At 44.6% G+C, this 20484-nt stretch overlaps 1 protein-coding gene across 22 annotated transcripts in view; it reads right to left on the bottom strand.

Moving 5' to 3' along the window:
- ADNP (activity dependent neuroprotector homeobox) overlaps positions 1-18887 on the bottom strand; it is a 34916-nt gene extending 16029 nt beyond the window's left edge. The window contains exons 1-7 of one of the 22 annotated variants that reach the window (XM_054845578.1): positions 18534-18777; positions 15655-15704; positions 13241-13363; positions 8436-11662; positions 8156-8314; positions 6772-6817; positions 5284-5590 (exon numbers count right to left, since the gene is read on the bottom strand). In XM_054845578.1, coding sequence (XP_054701553.1) covers positions 5284-5590; positions 6772-6810 — 346 coding nt within the window. In that variant the 5' untranslated portion in view covers positions 6811-6817; positions 8156-8314; positions 8436-11662; ... (1 more) ...; positions 15655-15704; positions 18534-18777. Of the gene's footprint in view, positions 1-5283; positions 6685-6771; positions 6818-8155; positions 11663-13240; positions 13364-13887; positions 13978-15654; positions 15705-16972; positions 17296-18533 lie in introns of those variants that run through there. The other 21 variants (XM_054845579.1, XM_054845586.1, XM_054845572.1 and 18 more) reach the window with 21 other exon arrangements.
- Positions 18888-20484: the final 1597 nt, after the last annotated feature.

Below are 20484 nucleotides of genomic sequence, written 5' to 3'. Positions count from 1 at the left end.
CTATCCTATGAATTCCTGCACATGTTCTAGATATTTAATAATTATAAAACTTTTCTTCGTAAGGGAACGTGCATCTGTACACACATTCACAGAAAAATAAAGACGATCACATTTATGATCAGCAAAACTAATTCTACAGAGAAACCTGAGCATTTATCCTCATTAAGTAACTGGAATAATGAGATCTGCCTCTAAGTCAACCAGCTATTTTCAAGTTCATGACTCAGCAAACATAGTAATAATTAAGTTTGTGTCTGCCCTCCTGTTTCCTGCTTCTAGACTTGGGTCCCACCTACAAATACACTGGGAAGCGCTTGTTCGCAAGCTGAATTACACATCAATCTACACTGAAGTGCTGGGTGGAGAGAATAAATGATGACTTAAAAACAAGACCAACGATGCCCTTACTAGAAATATCCAGGTAGTATCTGCAGGTGCCTAAGAAAACAGATTATAAGAAATTCTGAAAAATTAGACTCATTTAATAAGATCTCACTCATCGTTAGTGTGCTTGTACAAAAAATGTCTGACTGTACCACTCACAAAATAATGGTAAAATAAGCAGACTGTGTAAGAAATATTTGGAACCTTCTTTTGCTCTTGTGTTTATGCAGTACCTAGCACAAAGGTCTAGTCCACAGCCAGGTACCGATTCCTAGAATAACTGAGTAGCCAAATGTAAGCAGAAAAGACAAGCTATAAAAGAGCAAAATATCATTACTAAATTAGAAACACTGTACTTCAGTTTTCATAGTCACAATTTGGAGATGCAAAGACCTATTTTAGACGAAGTTCATGCAGTACTATTCCACTGCAATGGGTAACAGCCATACGCAAAGCATCCACTAAAAGCTAAGACAAGTTTCCCAGCTAGTGCCCTCGAACTAACAGAAAGGCCTGAATGAAGGACTCTCACATCTTCATCCAAAAATGTGAAGGGGTCGGGAGGGAAGGTTTTGTGAAAAAGCAAGGAGTATTTGCAAGATAAGCAGAGGAACAACAGTTAAGAGAGTTCACAGAACCCAAAGTGTGTGCATGGTATTGTGCTTGGGAGAACCAAAGGACTGGCTTTGGCTTTTGACAGGCTACAGGAGTCCCAAGAAGGAAGAATTTAAAGTGCAGTTCTGATATGCGCCATCTTCTAACCTCTAAATTGGGGCATAGAATGACTGCAGACTTCTGAAGTTTGACAAGTCTACAGGAACCAGCAGCTCAGGTCATTCAACAGCATCACGTCCTGAAATGGGAATGGACCAGGACATAATATAGGTCGATTGATTTAAATTAGTAATTATGTCCAAGTTTTAGGAAGCAACTAAAACTGCAGGCCCAAAGAGGCACCACCACTGTGCCTCATTTGTTTAAAATCAAAGGCTTCTTCAGTGTTTTCAAAGAACTCAGGTAATAAATACTCACTGCTGTAATAAAAAAGGGACCTCCCTGCAAGGTTAGTATTGCTTCACAGCAAAAGGCTCTTTCCCTCAATTTTCTAATCTTGTTAGCTGTAGTTGGTAAAAGAAAATAGTAATAGGGGGAAAAAAACTGTGTAACACCTTGAAATGCTCTCAGGAACAATATTCAGGAAAAAACATAATTCAAGGGAACAGAAAAATTTATAGAAAAAATTTCTGCTTAGTTTTAGGAACTTAACAGTGCAAATATCTTAAGACACAGGAAAGCAAGACTTGTAATTTTTATGGCATGACAAAAAAAGCAGAAAGGAAGCGAGGTCTAGACCCAAAATTAACCACCGCATAGTCACAGAGAAGTTTCAACGAACCCCAACATATCATTTTTTAAAAAACGGATTTTAGCATTTAGATAGACTTGCAGTGACTTTCAACTCCACGTTACCTCTTCAACTTGGTACCCTTACTAGTACTTCAAATCCCAGATGGAAACGATTGCAGTCACTATTCTAAAAACATCCAGAATGTGAAGTCTGACACATCCTCATGTTACTCTAAGTGATTTTAAAACCACTTTTAGCATTTAATAAACTATCCTCACTGTACCAGCTTCAAGCACTTCAACATGGCCACGCAGTTCAGCCCTTTAACACATCAGTTACCGAGGGACTGGAACCACCTAGAAAACTGCATCAAGAGAGGAGTTAAAAAAAAGATTACTGTGCAATTAACTGGAAAATTAATGTAAAATACAATATTGCATGCCTGTTTTGGCGTTCTATATTGCAACAGTTCATATTTTCCTATGCTACTTATTTTTCCCAGTGCAAACATCCTCCCTGACGAGGGACGTACCGATCTCATACACAATACACTGTATTCACAACTTCAGAACTATGACCTTGCAGGAAGGTACGTACCAGGACAGAGGGTAAGGAACACAAGAAGGAAAAAGAGAAAAAACCCTTATCGGTCAAATTATCAGAGGTGATAAAAAAGAAACCTTCCACCTGTCTTTACGCTCCAAAAGCTATTTCTATTTTAGTTTAACCAAAATCTTAATTCTCCAGTCGGTCTTTTGTATTTTGGACCTCATCAGAAGAGCTGTCTTGCAGCCTGCCACCTTTGATACCATTGGGTAATGGACATCAGACTGTTCTGCCAACTTCACCTAGAACAACGAACTAGAGGATCTCCTGGGGTACAGCTTCAAAGCAGCCACAAGGTAACAATGCTATTCTGATCTGGGAAATATGCAGTTTCAGAACAAGACAGCCTTTTTCTCTCAACTAAAATCTTCAGCAATCATTCCAAATCTACCTCATCGTGTTATTTTCATTTTTGGACAATGTTATTCCAAGTATGCTTGTTTCATGTTTGAGCTTTGCTACAGTTCTAACAAGCAGCAAGTACAATATATTTCTAATGTCACAGGCTTGTTAGTAAAATGGTGGTTTTCATCCAGGAATAGTTTTAAAGACCTAAAGAAATAATCTGGAAGAAAATCTTGCTGTGTAAAGGAACCAAGACAGCACCCGTCTAGGTCTTCTACAAAACCTACTACAGGTTTTCTTCTCTTTATGCTTAACTGAGGATTACACCATTTCCTTACTACCACACTGCCAGTACCATCAGGAAAGCCTTCCACGACCAGCAAGCACAGCATTGTAGGTGACCCTAAATGTTTAACTGAGGAAGATGTCTTCACTGAACAAGGTTTGTAAAGAGCATCACTGTGAAACAGCAAGTAAAAAACAGTTCTGCGATCCCTAAAAGCTAGAAACGAAACCTCCTAGTCCCTGGTACATCTTATTCAGGCATCTCAAACCTGTCAGCAAGCTAGGTGTCCTAATTTACAGTGGCCACTGATTCTTCTGATGTACCTGTCCCCTGGCAGAACTACGGCAATGGAATACATGATTTTTTTAATTTTACTTTTCCCCCATACAAGAAAAGTATGATGTCAACATTGCTAACGATACTAGAGGAATAACTGGAAAGTTACTATCTGGCTATTCCATTTATTTCCTCTGGAAATTTTATGAACATAGTTCTCAGTTTAAGTTCACAGAGCTGAGAACAGCTCGAAGCAGCAATCAAAAAAAGGAAAACTACAAAGTTAAACTTTCCTAGTGAGTATCGAGTGAAAATTAGGAATGCAGAAGAGAGAAAAAAGTTATAGAAATAAAAATGAGGCTCCTGGAAACAATTTTTTTTTAACATGCTTTTATCAATTTTCTGGACATACAATTTATTTTACCAGCTGAGGATTCCCAGGCCTACAATGAAAACCTCAGAGGAACACAGAGGTGGAAAACTGGTAACTCATTTTGAGAGCATTTTCCCCTCACAATGAAATATATCAAGTTACTCATAATAAGCAACATTTACCCCTCACCTTACCTCTTAAACACTGAAAGTTTATTTTTTGGCTCAATTGAAAGGATCAGCACTAAAAGTTTTATGCACATTCAGTATGTTGACTATTTTGGTTTTGTTGAGTAATAAAATTATTCAGCCACATTCAGTACACAGCCATATAGGCATTAGTAGTCACACTAATCACACAACTCTCTTGTTTTGGCTATGTCCTTCCAGGCTGCCTCATTGTAACTGTCAAAACGGGGGTGCCAAAACACTTTCATGGAGTAAAAAAGAAGTGTACATCTTTAATCCTAAAGCAAACACATGATAAATACAGAAAATCCAAAATATTCAATCAGTTTCTCATTTCCAGATAGCTAGTTCTTTACTACTGTTTAGAAGAGGAACTATTTCATCAAGGATTAAGTGCGACCCTGCAGGCAAAGCAGCCCAGTCTTCCCCAAAGGGCTGCCACAACCCCGGCTGCAAGGATGGCAGCAGGTTACCATCCTGTGCGCAATGGCATCACGCTTTCATGTTATGGGCTCACATTTCTAAGTCAGACTAGAAGGACTTCCAAAAGACTAGACTCTCATCCACTATAAATCCATTGCCAGTTCATAAACCTACTATTGATGTTTTAGGGCTACTACAAGAAAAATATTTTAAAACTCCAGAGAAAAAAATCCTATATAAAATGTAATAAAAATGCAACTTCAGAAGGGGTCTTTCTACTGTAATGTAAATATCTACTGTGTGTCAGTTTTTCAGATTTGATGCCAAGGTGTTGGCTGAACTTATCAAATCAAACATGATGCCAACTGATTTGATGCCAATACCTTAGATCTAATAACACAGAAGTGTGCATCTCGAACTGACTGCTTCTTAAAAGCATTCTGTGAAATTTACACTTCCATACAACTTTTTTTAAACAATTTACCTCCGAATAGAACTGGGAATGCAATTACAACTATCTCTTGGGCATATTGTTAAAAAGAGTAAAACAAAACATCAGCTTTACCTTCTCTTATGAGCACATTTGGCTGACCCTTCCTTTCCTAATGCTCTCATTTACTCATATTATGAGGACGGGGAAAACCTGAACTTTTTGGTGATCTGAAACACAGTATTATCAGCTGTACTGTTGAAGAAAGTATTAGGTGTGAGCATGTGTGCAAAAATTTCATAAGCAATGTGTAAACCCAGCCTTTTCTATCTCATTGTGACTTTGAGTTTGTATACATCTATACTTGGATCAATCTTGTCTTATTAAAACAATTAGCTCTGTAAGAACTATAGTTCATTAAAGCAGATTTCCTATGAATTTGAAACTGACTGATATTTTCTGTTATTTCCGCACATGCTTATAAAATGGAACTGTTCTTACTCCTCTTTCCCCCTCTCCCCCTTATCACCCCACTGCTGCTTCAAAAGGTCTGTCCTTTCGTCGCTCTTTCCCCCTCTCCTCCTCATTCTTTCTTTGCTGGTTCTTGGCCTTCTTGGTCCTTACCTCGCTCATTTTCCCTCTTCTCATCTTCCCTGCGCCAATTCATAGCGTCCACATTCTTTCGTCGTTCTCTCTCATCCTGTCTCCACCGCTTCTTGATATCTTTGTCCTTAACTTGCTCATTTTCTCTCCTCTTCTCATCATCCCTGTGCCATTTTATTGTTTCTGCATTTTTCTGCGGCTCCACGCTTCTTTTGAGATAGTCTTGTCGCCTCCTCCTCTTTTTTAACATATCCCTTTCCCTGGCACGAGCCTGCTTTTCTTTCTGGGAAAGAAAAGCTTTACGGGGCATCATGAGCTGCTGCTGTACCTGTAATAATATCGTATCCATGGAATAATATACTATACATGCACTCAGTCAGGCACCAACAACTCTCATTTGGAGCTGAATACTTCAAATACTAAGCCAAGATAATTTACTGTGTCTTCTCTTTCTTTCATACCCCTCTGCTAGCTCCACATTAGACAGCGACAGGCAAGTTCAGTTGCTGTGGGCTCCAGGCACACCACCTAGCTGGCCCCTCTGCGGTGGCACACCCAACACTGGGAAGGCAGCCCCGGGCCTCTGCAGTACGCTCCCTTCCCCTCCTCTACAGCCCCTCCAGTTTTCAGCAGCCACCTGGCATGGCTGCATCCATCTGGAGGAACAGGCTGATAGGAGAGGTGCAAGGGAAACTTGTAACTGTTCAAACCTTAGTTTCTTCTCTTACTGGAGATCTACACACAATGAAGCTTAAAGGTGCTTATTTATCTTTTCAGACCTCCATCTCTTCCAAATTTGGTTGAAAATGGCCAACTTTTTTCTTGGCTGGGAGGAGGGAGGGGGGATTAGGAGACAAGCCACAATCTGAAAAAATTGTATAAGCTTTGTTTCCTCGGGAAACCTGGCCAAAACATTTAACTGCAGTTAATGAAATAAGTCCTGACTCATCTACTCAAACTTCCTCCAAGTATGTTACGTCTTGCTATTCACAAGAACAAAGGGAAAAAGAATGGGGCTCTTTACTTGGAGTTTCTGCTGACGGCGTTCCTGATCAGTGTGGCTTTTTGGGGTTTTTTGGCTGATTTGGGGTTTTTTGTTTTGGTTTGAAAGAGGTGTCAGTGAAGACTACCTTTTAACAAATTGGCTTCCTTTTCCTCATTTCTCTGTAGTCATCCAACACATTCACATTTTTAAATTTACTGGTGTTAATATCTGCAATTTTGAAATCATGGAAAACAAAACAGACCACAGAAATAATTTATACAATTACTAATATCCTTTAAATACTCTTCTGTACACATTGAGCAATGTTTCAGAAATGTCAAACTGCAGTTGTGGCCCAGGTTTGGGGTTTTTTTGTTTGTTTGTTTTTGAATTTTTGTTTCGAAGAGAGTTTTGCAGAGGTCTAATCAAAATGAAAACTGCAGAAAGGACAAAATTACTAGATTAGAATAATTAAGCAAAGCCTAAAACAAAATGAAACAAATGTACTTTTAAAATTTAGCTACCTTATGGAAAGCACTTGTTCCCAGCATGCAATACTCCATCTTTTTCCTACAGAAAAAGCAATGTTTCAAACCCTTATTCTAAAAGCTGTTCCTTTTCGCTACATAATATACCGCCCGCACACTTAAACCCACTACTCTAGTCCATGGCCTTTGTTAGGTACGTATCATGATCCCATGGTTTTCATTCCAATAATTCAAACCCAATTTTCTTAATATCCATAATAATACTAAAAGGAAAGGGCTGCAGCAGAGTGAAACAGCATAATCAAAAAAAAATGCATGCAGTTTGGTAACAGGTTAGTGCATAAAATCCAGATTATGCTAAAAATTACTTCATTAAAAAGTGTAGGATAGCTCTTTACTAGACAGCCTGTTTTTAAGTATTAAATATTTCTCAGTAAGTTATCGTTAAAATCAGAAAGCAATGAGAATCCAGGATCAACATCATCAGTGCAACCCAGACACTGTAAATCTTTAAAATGGTTTTAATTTGTCAGCTGTGTGCCAGTACTACATTACTGTTGTTTACTAGAGCAAGCTTAACTTATTAACTTTTTAAACATACATTATCTTTATAATTTTATCAGTAACCTGATTTTATTCCAATAACAATAGCATATTAAAGTAAATCATATTTCATGCAAATGATTCTCCCCTCCATCCTCCCCCCGCCCAAGGCAAGCACTGACATTGAAAATCTGTCATTTTTAAAAAACTCTTTTGGGACTCATTGTTATATTTTCTTTCATTTGTTTTTTGTTTTGTTGTTGCCCCCTCCCCCCCATTTGGCTTTATCTTTTCATTGTTAACTATAGTATTCCTCCCCTCCCTTTATACATATCCCAGCTCATTCGACAGTGATTTATAAACAAATGATAGAAAATATCTTAATAAAAAAATTTCAGTTGAATTTCCAAAATTAAACATTTTAATTGAGATTCAAACAAGAAATGTCAGATTCCAAGAAATAACTTAAAGGGACATCCAACTTAAGTTATGTATCTTTGAACTTCCATATCACTTGTCACAGATTTTTCCCCAGTTTGTTTCAGCATGAGGGAGTACTTCAGGCAGTCTGAAGTCTTGTAGTCAAAATCATCTTTCACTTTTGCCTCTGTTGGTTTTTATAAACCAAAAGAGGGAGAAAATATTTAAACCAGGAAACTAAGTAATATGCATTGAAGCTGCTAGACTGATTGAGCTCAAAGCCTCCCACATCTCCAGTTTTTCTGGAGTTCAAGTTGGTGTTCCTTTAAGTTCAAAATGTCCAAACGTCAGAAGTAAACAGTCAGAACTATCCTTTCAACTATTTTTTGCCCATACTTTGCCAAATGAAAACCTTAACTCTTCCCAATCTATTCAGTACATATTATGAGGCATTTACCTCCAAAATTAATGGTGCTTGGGCGTCTCAGACTCATTGGACAAGTTTCATGCAAAAGCCTCCAAAAATAATTCTCCTTCCAGAACGCCCACCTCAGCGATTATATTACACCTACTGTGTGAGGCCAAAGCCCGGACATAGAAGAAGGATCATATCCTGCTGTACAAAACAAAGCGTTAAAGACAAGAGATAAGAAATGTAATAAGGGCAATCTTACATTTATAACGTACGTTTCACTGTGAAGGACTCCAAAGCTAATTACAAACCACATTTACGGTACCTTTATTGACACGGAGCTACTGTAGGGTGCACTCCAGCAAGTTAACAGTGCTGCAGGGTTTTAGCAGGTTTGTGGCTTAAACAACAGATTCCGCTGGGTGATGCTACCTGAGGAATATTTTGGTGCTCGCATTTCAAGTTACTCAATTCAGATATCCAGCAGGATACAGAGACAAAATGCTCCTATTCACACTTCATAAAACCTTTTGAATGAAGTGGTTAGGACCTCAGTTCACAGCTCATCGGAGCTATTAGTACCAGCAGCATCACTGCACCCTGTATAGATGAGGTACTAATAAAATACAAGTACTTTTTCCTAGAAGGTTCCCACACACACACAGCCCCACCTGAAATTCTCAGACTACAGGAGATCAAACAGGTGACATGGCAGTCAGCCCCAACCCTAGGGACATACATTCATTTGGGGAGCATTCAGATTAAAATTTTCAGTTACAATGCTGCTGGTAGGAGGATGTGAAGGAAACCATTTGGGGTAATGGCATGTACATGGTTATGCTTCTGTAGGAAGACTGATACCTCTTCAACTCACATCACCCATGGACAGAAACTCAGTCTTGAACAGACTGGAAACACAAGACATAACATTAGTATCATGAAGTCTGGAACAACCAAATCTAAAGTTTATAAAAGCAAAATTTGTTGAGTCATTTATAATTACTTTTCCAAGTAATAAGGGTTTTTACTGTTTAAAATGGTTTGATTTTAACCTCTGTTGATTATTCAGACAGAACATCCACATCTTAAAGTACTGATTTTCTTCAGCAAGTATGGTTTCAGCAGACGATACTAAAATGTTCTAAGAAATTTAAAAAGGGAAAAATTCTTAAAATACTTCACATTGAGGCAAAACTGAATATCACAAGACCACTAGCCATATCTTCAAATAGGTAAAGTTGATGGGTTATTTTGTTTCCTACTGGACTATTTTCTAACTAGAAAGTAGAATTTGTGCCCCTGTATCTCTATCCAGTCCAAATCGCCGCTTTCCCGCTGGATCCTCACTGCAGAAAGCAACGGGTGAGGACCAATCAGCCTTGAGAGCAGATCAGTGACAATTAGTGCATCTGTCTGAAGATACACATACTGAGCACAGGGAAGTTCTTCGTCCCACACTGGGCCTCCCAACAACTGAGTATCATTTCTCTGCATTGTGTTGCTGACAAGAATCATCAAGCATCTGGCACTCTTCTGACTTTATATAATCCAAAATTCTTTTATTTTAGCCCTTATTTTGCTAGTATTTTAAGTTGAAGAATTTCTTGGTTTACATGTAACAGCACAGTGTAGTAGCATATATCGGAGCTGACAGCAGCTGTATGTTCCTGGACGAAGTGAAACAAGAATGTTAAGTTTCTTGATACTGTGCTTTTTATCTCCCTATTCCAACTGCATTTAAAATAAGGTCTACTTTTAACAATTTGCCGAGCTAACTGCATTTAATAGCATGCTCTAGAAGGCCAGCCATGAAATAGATTTGCAAAGGCGGCTGTTAGTGCAACATTGAATGAAATCTCTTAGAAGGTAAGAAAAACATGCAAGAAAATTAACCTATGGTTCCCACAGCAATAGAAAAGCAGCCTCCCCCTGTATGCAGGTTAAATGATGCTATATAGTATGATGGTGTACAATATTCTATATTCACATAAGGACAAGGATGGCCTGTCCCAAGGAAGGTAGAGGCTGGGACTCTGGGACCTGACAGTTCCAGGACAGCTGAGCAAGGAAGAGTGATAGTCAGGAAGCAGGAAGGTATCTCAGGGAAGAGTGAGCAAATAAAAAATATCAGGAGCAGAGTCATCAGGGAGAACAGAGAAGTTGGAAGAACTGAAAAGTACCAAAAACTTCCTTGAAAAGGTAAGAGTTGCAATTAAATATCTCCCCTCCCTGCACTGAGTGAAAAAAGAGTCTACTCCCAACATGACTATCACTAAGCATTTTCACTTTCTTCTGTTGAACTCTTTCCTCCTCATTTAAGCATTGCTGGCCTAGTTTTCACAGGGCTACGCACCCACATCTCCTGTGAAGGTAATGAGATTTGCAGTTTAACAGCACATCTGAAATACCAGACAACTAAGGGCTCATTTTTCAAGTCCGCTATAATCCCAGGACGGAGGCTGTTTTGTAACAGCCAGCACTCTATTCTCATTGAACATTTTGAACAGCGAGCACCTCCTCAGCCTGATCAGCTCAACTATGTGCAACACCAAGCTTCTGCCCATGTAAAGTGATGGTCTAACAAACACCTCTCAACTCCAACTAGTGAATTGTGTGTGCACAGCTGCCACATTAGACCCAGCACTTGAATTCAACCTTATGCTAGCACACCAGCGAGGACAAACCCCCAAGCAAGCCCTTTAACTTGTGTCTGTATCCAAGGTCCTTTAACTTGTGTCTATATCACAAACTGACCAGGCACATTAGAAAGGTATAAAGTGAACAGAAAACCCAAATCTAACCCTCTGGAAAAAATCTGACATTTTGTTTTAAAACTAAGATGATTGGAACTGAAGGAAATCAACAAAAGTATTTTGCTATCTGGTCAAAGCATTGTAAAACTTCTGCAGCGCTGTGCACATGAAACCACCCCAACTCCCCCTCACAGTCAAACAGTCTATTTCTTAAAAGTCCCTTTGTCAAACAAAGAAATTAGAAATATTTGAAAATCACTCCAGAGATTAAATCAGCTGCCTCCAAAAAAAATTTCAAGTCGTGTGTCCAACAAAAAGGACATTTCACTCCACTTCTCTCCTGAAGAATATTTACACAGGGTGTTAGAGAAGTCCATCTAAAACGTGGTACTAAAAAAACCCCACTTAAAATCCTCTGGAGGAAAGTCTTAGGCTAAAGACCTTAACATGCTGTTTCAGTGGTTACAAGCCATTCTCAGCAAGGGCTTACGAAACTGTTTTATCTCTTTTTTTGGAGCTTACTGTCTAGCTTCAGCTTGGTGACTCTTGCACTAAGAACTCCAACTTCCCATCGGAGGAAAAACTTCTATGGAAGACAGTTCTAGTGAAAGGAATCAGTAAGGCTGGTTTGTCTTACTCTCCATTGATTTTTTTATTTAAAGGTTAAAAAATATCTTCTGCAGTCCAGCAGACAGGGATCTTCTAAGTCAGTCACACACTTCTCATTCTTGCTTGATTTCTGGAATTTTCCACTGGTGCCAGAAGCTCCATCTGGCGGGTGTGTACACTAACTGCAAAACTGAAAGGGAATTAACTATTTCCTTATCAACTTTTGTTTAGTAGTAAAAGTTCTGTACACCATGTAATTTCTATGCCCCAATATAAAAGACAAAATGGCCAAATTTCAATTGCTCTGGGAACCACGACTCCTTATTTCTCTCCTTGATGAATAATCTGCTACCTTACACTCTGCTGGGAATTTCTGTTGGGTTTTCTTATTTTGATGACATAGACTGAAGTATGTTAAAGAATGCTGTTAGCTAAATTTGAACATTTTCTAAGGAAGGATCTTTGAACATGCATGATAAAACCCACAGCAATTCTGGCAATCTCTACTGCATTCTGAAAAGCAGTTTTAAATTGCATCCATTCTCTAGGGCACGCTATACTTCAGTGTATAAGAAATTTAAATTGGAGGCACTAGCAGCTCAAAAAGTAGGCTTACCACCTATTGCCATCTTAAATAATATCTTTTGTGACTGCTCAAGATCTCAAAAGAGAAACGTTTATATGCATCACATATGTGCAGCGAAATCAATATGTAATAAACATACTCAATATGATAGCCTCACTTGTTTAGGGCTATTTCTTAAAGGTTTCAGTTTGAAATGTAATAAAGCCTGCACATCTTGCTGAAAGATGAAGATCACTGAAGCACAAAGGATATTATTTGCTTACACCATGATATCCACACTTCAGTGATCAGGAAAAAAGGCTGCATAAATATGCTCTACAATTCCAGAAGAATCCTCATCTAGATTGCAGATAAGCATGAACGATCCCAGAATAAAAAATATTTTGGAAATATAAGCATGTTTCATGAATTACCAGTTACCATTTCAATTAAATCAAGAATCCCCTTGAAATTTTCAACCTGAACCTCACAAAAACAGTTGGATAATTAAACAAAGCAGGACAGAAGTCTCTGTAAAACGTGCAAAAACAAAGCATGTAATCAATATACACGTAATTTATGATTGGATTACACTGATTGTGAAACTGCAATCAGATCAGATTGCAAGTGAAAACCATAGTCTCGTCGTCTTTGTGTCATGTTTTCCTGACATCACCACTGTGCCAACAGCCAGAGCAGAGGAGGCCCGATCCAACTGCAAAGGAGTGTTTTCCAGGCAGAGCAGCTCCTCCACGCACCCAAGGCAGGTGGCGGGAAGTGTGGCTCATACCATTCCTTCCAGGGGCAGCACAAACACAGACGTATTTAAACCAACAGTGAAACTGCATCCCTTACTGTGTCCTAACTAGTAAAATGCATTGCTTGCATGCTGGTGTTAAGTGGCAGAACAAATCAACGAAACAAAAGAGAGCATACAAATACTTTTACAAGCTCATCCAAAACCCTGCCAATACAGGCTTTCTCAGACAGAAGATATTGATATACTAGATACTGAAGGGATCTCGTCAACTGGCTAGCATCTAAGTATTTAAAGTGTAAAAATAGTCGGTGAAGGAGGCTGATGCTGATTGTTTTTCCTTCGCCTTACCACTTCACACGGCTATGCACAAATGCTGGCGTTACATGATTGGGTAAAGTCTGTAAACGAGCTTAAAATCAATCTTACCACTTCACATTTCTTACCTCTTTCCCTTTCTGTCTAAGCATAGCTCCCAAGTGTTCCAATCCCTGACTACATTCCAGCGTTAATCCACCTCAGCTACTGCTGTCTTCGGTCTGACTCAGGAACCTTCGATATTCAAAAGGCTTCATAGCAGCAGCAGCAGGAATAGGGAAACAAAACAAAAAGAAAGAGCACAAACTTCAGTTTGACTTTTTAGGGAGGGGAAAAAAGCATTTTAAGACAATCATTTTGCCTAGTTAGATTTCAAGAGACATTTTGCCCCCTTACTGTTGCTGCTATGAATCTGCAACACTAACAACTTCTTGGCCAGCCTGCAGCTCAGGCTAAGAACTATCAGATCCAGAGTCACATCAGAAATCAATTTACAGAACAGGTAAAGAGGGGTGAAAGAAAGAATGCCTGAAGGCTGAGGCGTGAAAGAGAGAAGAGAAGCTGGGGGTAGGGAAGAAACATCAAAGAGTGAAGCCAGGCTTGAGAGCATGCCCTTTACTACATTTAAATGACTTGATGAGCTCGAGAGTATTACTTCAGTGGACAGGCTGTTTACACAATTACTTGATTTCTATTTCTTGCAAATTGTTTTATATACTACTTGAGAAGTAGATTTTAAATGAAACATTTTGCCACGATCTGGATAGCCAAAAACCTGCAGGTGTGAGGTGTTCAGAGAGTCAACTACACAGGTTTAGGACCAACAGCCACTATCAGTTCTCATCCAAATCATCTTTAATGCCACCTTAAAAAAAAAAAAAGGATATAAATGGTGGTAACTGAAGTGACTCACTGCAGAAAAAATGGTATTTATTCCACTCTTATTCAGAACCATCAACCGTCGTACACATTCAAAAGCACTAATGTGAAATAAGAGTGAGATACTAAATTCGAGCCTCACGTTTGCCTTTCAACATCAGCTAGCTATGGCGAAGCTCTGAACAATGTAGTTTTTGAACAATGTAGTTTTTGCCTTGAGGCATATGGCCCTCAGGTAGATAAATAAGAGTTACACTCTCTCTAAAAATGACTATTCAAGTCTAAAACACGTTTGATTTTTATACCAGATCTAAGTACTTCCTGAAAGCCAAAAATGGACAGGTCAATTTGGCCATCCTGACCAGGAAAACAAGGCATTCTTCCCAAAATGTGTCAGGTGAGTCAAAACAAAGCTTCCACATATATAGAAGGTACAGGATTTCTTTTTAAAACTACATTAACATAATCAGTTTTTCTTCTTCCAATGCATATACAGACATTTACATTACACTATCCTTAGACCAACACCTTTTATTCGCATCTCCATAGCTTATACTATTATTAGGAAACACACACTTGTATCAACATATTTATTTATATAAGCAGGACTCCCTCCACATCAACAGTTACACCGTTACAATTATGTTAATAAAAAATATACCCTATATATATAAAAATATATATATAAAATAATCTAAGCATAGAGTAGATCTTAATTTAATGTAATCAAAAATACTGTAATGCTTGTTTAGATGCAGGCCAACATAGCTGTTATCTTTTTTTAAACAAGCATGTTACACACATCTCAAAAAAAATTCCCAGCAAACATAGCATTATTAATATACAAATTCAGCTGAGCTACTAATTTAAAAAATACCCAATCTTTTTTGCCCATGCAGATACGGCAGATTAAATGACACCTGCGGACCACCCTGATCAGCCATCAACTGCAGCCCTACAGCTATGCATTGCCTCTCTCCTGGCACCCATGCCCTGCAGACTTTAGGCTACGATCCTCATCCTATCCGATACTGGCTTGTTCACTCCTGATGTATAACATTTTGTCTCTTTTAAACCAACTTCGAGTAGTGGAGTAACCTCCCCTTTCTGGGGAAAAAACCCCAACAAACAAAACAACAAAAAAACCCCCAAAACAAACCCACCCCCATAAACTTCCTATCAAGCCGCTAAATCTTATCTGCGGCCACCTCAAAGTAAATACATTAACCCACAAGCACTGTCTTTGCTCCCACAAAATCATTTGCTCCAATTTCTTTCTCCACATCAATCAAATCAGCTGCCATCTTAATAAAAAGTTATAAAATACACATTTGGACAATATGACTTTTGACTACTGATAAGATTCTGATATGGTTATGTATTCCAGGAATGCTACTTTAAATTTTAATATTTACTTTCAATAATCACTATTAATATGGAGTGGTAAAGCTGGATTGGGAAAAATCATCTATTATTCACTCCGCAGTGTGTCAGAAGCACAACTTACCTTCCACAGAAAATTTGTGCATGCATTCATCTAGAATTTAATAGTGATTTCAGTAACTGTAGAGTTCAGTTTGGCAAGTACCTAACAAATGATACTTTATACTATTAAAGCTTAATTAAAATGCTGTTGTAATATACCACTGTAAGTGACACATACCAATTCTGAAAATGCTAATGGGCATCTTCTGACAACTGGTAACTTCTACCCTACGTATACAGAAAAAAAAAATCAAGTTATTCATCTCATCCTGAAGAGCACATACAGTCTTCCTAGATGCTTTGTTTGTGCAGCTGACGCTTAACGCTGTAGGGCAGGAACTTTCCCGAGAGTCAAGAAGTTCCTCTCCTGTGAAGGTTTTTCATCCCTAAGCACTCTGAGCAGCAGGCGCTGCTCACCACTTGTCTGTCTTGCCTACAGGCAAAGGCAGCCACCTTTCACCTTCCCCATCCCGCCTATCCAAACAACACCTCCTCCTAAAACTTAACACAAGTGATCTTACAAGCTCTTAATGACTTTCAAACTCTAGTAGTTCCACACAATACACTTTTGAGCATAAATAGTAGGAACCTTAGGAGATGCTTTCTATAAACTTGTCTGATGGACCATCAAGTTAAAAAAAGGTGGGTTTTTTAAATAATGGGGGACTAAAAATATATCAATATTGCAATATCTGAGAGTTGTCCCCAAACACTGGAAGCAACTCATTTCTATTAGATACCAAAACCTAGTTTTTAGAAGTTAATTAGGAAGTAGTATTAAATTTAGTAAAGGGCAGCTTACTATTAAAAAAATAGTACAAAAACATTTAGCTTAGTATTACTTTTGGAGAACAAGTTATTTGTGGTGTGTCAAAAAGGGCATCTCTATTTTGACTGAAGTTTATTTAAGTATTTACTGTAATAATATTCAGGAAAGGTAACAGCATGTTACAACCCATCAGCTTCAAGTGCAATCTGATTAACAATAGTACATTTCTGTTGTCTCTTTTTAATGTTTTAAGATTTCAAGACGTATCACATTAGATGTTGATCTGCTGATATCAAATTACTGCCCAACATCTGCAAACGCACATCTGAAAAGGAACCAAGCTTTGGCTTGTTTTGTTATTAAAAGAAAAAAGAAAAAGAGAGAAGCTTTTCTGTTTTTTAAAGAGGACGATCCATCTTTCTCTCCTAGCAGGATGGCAACTTGTAATTATTACAGTTACCAGAGTCCCCAGGTGAAAGTTTTTCCAAGAAGCTGAGACCCTGCAAGAGGGAACAACGCTGGTGGCCTGCAGCACGCAGCAGCTAAGGTTGGTCCGTGCCGCCCTGACAGGTAGGAATCGTGCGTCTCCGTTACCTCACACCTTGTGCCTCCAGACAGAAATAGAAAATAGTAACGAAAACAAATAGAAGTATAGCTAGTAAAAACAACCTTAAAAAAAAAAAAAGGGAATTTCTCTAAAAGGAGTGAAAACCTCTTTCACACCTACCGAATGGCTTAAATACACCCAACACACAAGGAATACCAAAACGTCAAAGCGCCGTTAGCCGGACTCTCGCCTCAGGCCCAGACAAAGCACTCGATGCTTCAGCAACGCCTCACACCCTAAGTTTCTGCCGCTGCAGCCATGCGCTCAGGACGCGCGGAAGAGCCATGCAAGTTCATAAAGCAAACGGCGCCGCGGGCCACGACCAAGTTCAGACACAACCACCGCCGTCCCCCGCGCCTCGCGTACGAGCCCTGCCAAGCCGCCCGGCCCCCCGCGCGCTCCGCGTCCGCTCGCCCAGCGCGGGCTCCCCCCGCCCCCTCTGCCCCGCCAGCCCCGCGCTGCCCTCCGGCCGGGAGGCGGGCGGCCCGTGGCAGCGGCAGGCCGGAGCGGGCCGGGCCCGGGCAGCCCGGCGGCGGGGCCGCAGAACGCGCAGAGCGGCCGCCCCGGCCTCCCCCGCCCCCCGCAGCCCTGCCCGGCGAGGGGAGGGCGCCCCCTGCCGCCTCCCGCCCGCACGCCGCGCCGCCACCGGGCTGCGGTGCATTTTGGGTGGGGGCTGGTATTTTTCTTCCACGGCCATAAACCGGGAGCAACAATACCGACCGAACGGGGGGGTGTGGAGGGGCACCACCGGCACCGCGTACGCCGTGGTACTTGTTTTGGAAATCCCGCCGCCCCCCCCCCCCCCCCCGGCCCCCTCGGCTGCAGCCGCCAAGTGAAGGGGGTGCGTGACAAGGGGGGTGCAGCTCCCGGCGGCCGAGGAGGCTCCAGGGTTTTATTTCCCCCGCCTTTGTCTGAGCAGCGGGTGTCGGTAACTATAGCCCAGGGTAGGGAAAGGATGGGTGACTCAACGTTGCTCCATCCTGCAGCCGGTGCTCGGCTCCGGATACCAGCGGCGAATCGCGCCTTTTCCCGCGGGCAGGCACCGCGGCTGCCGGAGGGAGGCTGCTCCCCATTCATCGCACGGCAGCCAGCGCTGCTCCCCGACCTCGCTCCAGCGCCAACTCGGCCGGCGGGGACCTGCGCCCGGCTGCCGGCACGCTGCAGGCAGCGCCGGGATGCCGGACCCGTTCACCGCCTCATCATCCCGTTCGCTCCGCCTCACAGCCGAGGCGGCCCTCGCCATCGCTGCCGCTCCCGGGACACATCCGTGTGCGGTCCCCCCTACCGGGAGGGGGAAGGGAGGAGGCTGGGACCGCATCTGCCGCGCGGGCCCCGGGCAGGCGGGAGGGAAGCCGGCAGCGCAGCGGTCCCCGGAGCCGGCCGGAGCAGAACCGGCCTCCGTGGGGCGGCGAAGTCTCTTCAACATGTGTGCGGCCGGGGGAGGGGGCCCGCCTGCCAACTCCGCAGCCCCCCGGCTGCAGCGGGCAGGGCGCGGGGCTCCTGCCCCTCGGGGCGGGCGCGGGACTCCCGCCCCGCCGCCGGGGCTGCGGGGGCTGGGGGGGCCGGGGCTACCGGGGGGCCGCGGCACCGCGGGCGGAGGGAGGGAGGGAGGGAAGGAGGGGGCGGGCGAGCGGGGGCTGCCCCCGCCCGGGTCGGACCGCGGACTCACGCACACACCTACCTGACTGGGGCTCTCCTCAGCAGCGAGGGCGGGCGCTCCCCCGGCACCTCTGGCTGGGGGTGGGGGTGCGCAGAGGTGCCTCCCTGGCGCCGCCCGGGTCCCTGGGCGGGCGGGCGGAGCGGAGCCGGCGGCGGCGCGGGGGAGACAAAGGGGGCTGGATGGCGGGGGGGCGAGTGTGCGGGGGGTGGCCTATGGTGAGCGGGTCCCGGGGGGGCGGGGGCGGCGGCGGCGGCTTCACTGGGCTCGGTCCCCGGGGCGGGGGGTGTGGGGCTCCGGGGCGGGGGGGGGGGGGGCTCCCTGGGCGCCCTGCAGACAATACAGCCGGGTCCCTCCTGCCCAGAACCTGCCCTGGCCAAGATGGCGGCCGAGAAAGAGCGGAAGTGACGCGAGACTCTCATTAGCATACGGGACTCATTGTCCGGCGGGAGGGGAGGGGGCCGCGCCCCGGGGGGGAGGGGGCCCGGGCCCCGGTGGATTCCCGCTGGCCTGGCCCCCATCCCGCCCCGCGAGCCGCGCCCCGCCGGCGGCGGACGGGCGGGTTACATAACCCCGCGGAGCGGGAGGGGGGGGGGGCTCTCGCGAGAGAGACGGAGGGAGCCGGCGGCGGCGGAATCTACCCCGGCCCCGCTAGGAGGCGCCGCGCCCTGCGGCTGGGTCCGGAGAGGGAGCTGACGCCGCCCGGTTATCCCTCCGCCGCCCCCAGCCGGGACTACATCCTGTCCTGAGGGGCCTCCGCCGCCGGGGCGGGGGCACGCGCCTGGCGAGCAACGCGCCCACGTGACCGCCGTGCGCGCACGTGACCGCACGGCCGTGAGCACACGGTCTCGTGCCGCGGCGAGCGGCGGCGCCTCAGGGCGCGCCCGCCCCGCTCCGCGCGCCGCCGCCGGGCCGCTGCCCTCCCCCGGGGCGGGGCGGGGCCTCCCCGCGCGCGGCGGGGCCCCCGGGGGCCGCGCCCCGCCCCGCCCGCCCCCGCCCGCCCCCGCGGCGGAGCCCCCGGCGCCCGCGCCTCGCCTCACACCATGGACAGCGCAGCCGGCGGCGCGGCCTTGGCGGGGGGGGGGACGACACCGGGGCCGCCGCCCCGTCGCGTGGGCCTCGAGGCGGCCCGCCTCCGGCGGCGGGGAGCGGCCCGGGCCCGGCTGTGCGCTGCCAGACCCAGCGCAGCCGCCCGCGGGACGGCCGGGGCCCCGCGGTGCCGGAGCCCGGGTAGAGGCGCGGGCCGGGCTCAGCCCCGGGACGGAGGCCTCGAACGAGCGCCTGGCTCGGGCCGCCCTGCCAGGGGCTCCCGGGCCGTCACCGGGTTACTCAGGAGGCCCCGGGAGGCGACCGGGCCGCGAATGGGGATGCACCGCTGCACCGGTTTGTGGGACTGCGGCCGACTGCACGGAGGGCATGCAACCTCCCAGCGGTGGCTGTCTGCCCGTTCACACGCGCGTCTGCACTGCACAGGTAATGGGCTTCACACGCGCGTGTGCACTGCAGGGGCAATGGGCTTCACACACACACACACACGTGTGCACTGCACAGGCAATGGCCTTCACACACACGCGTGTGTGCGCTGGACAGGCAGTGGCCTTCACACACACACGTGCACTGGACAGGCAAGGCAATGGACTTCACACACACATGTGCACTGGACAGATAATGGACTTCACGCACACGTGCACTGGACAGGCAGTGGCCTTCACACACACGTGTGTGCAGTGGACAGACAATGGACTTCACACACATGTGTACTGGACAGGCAATGGACTTCACACACACACACACATACGTGCACTGGACAGGCAATGGACTTCACACACACGTGCACTGGACAGACAATGGACTTCACACACACGTGTACTGGACAGACAATGGACTTCCCGAGTGCCAGTTCAGAAACACCTGGGTCGTGGCAGGACTCCACACGTGAGTCTTCCTTCGGCATCAAGGCAAACGTGCTCGAGAC

Source organism: Grus americana, chromosome 17, assembly GCF_028858705.1.
Source record: "Grus americana isolate bGruAme1 chromosome 17, bGruAme1.mat, whole genome shotgun sequence".
Lineage (NCBI taxonomy): Eukaryota > Metazoa > Chordata > Aves > Gruiformes > Gruidae > Grus > Grus americana.
This window is presented reverse-complemented; position numbering and strand designations above follow the sequence as displayed.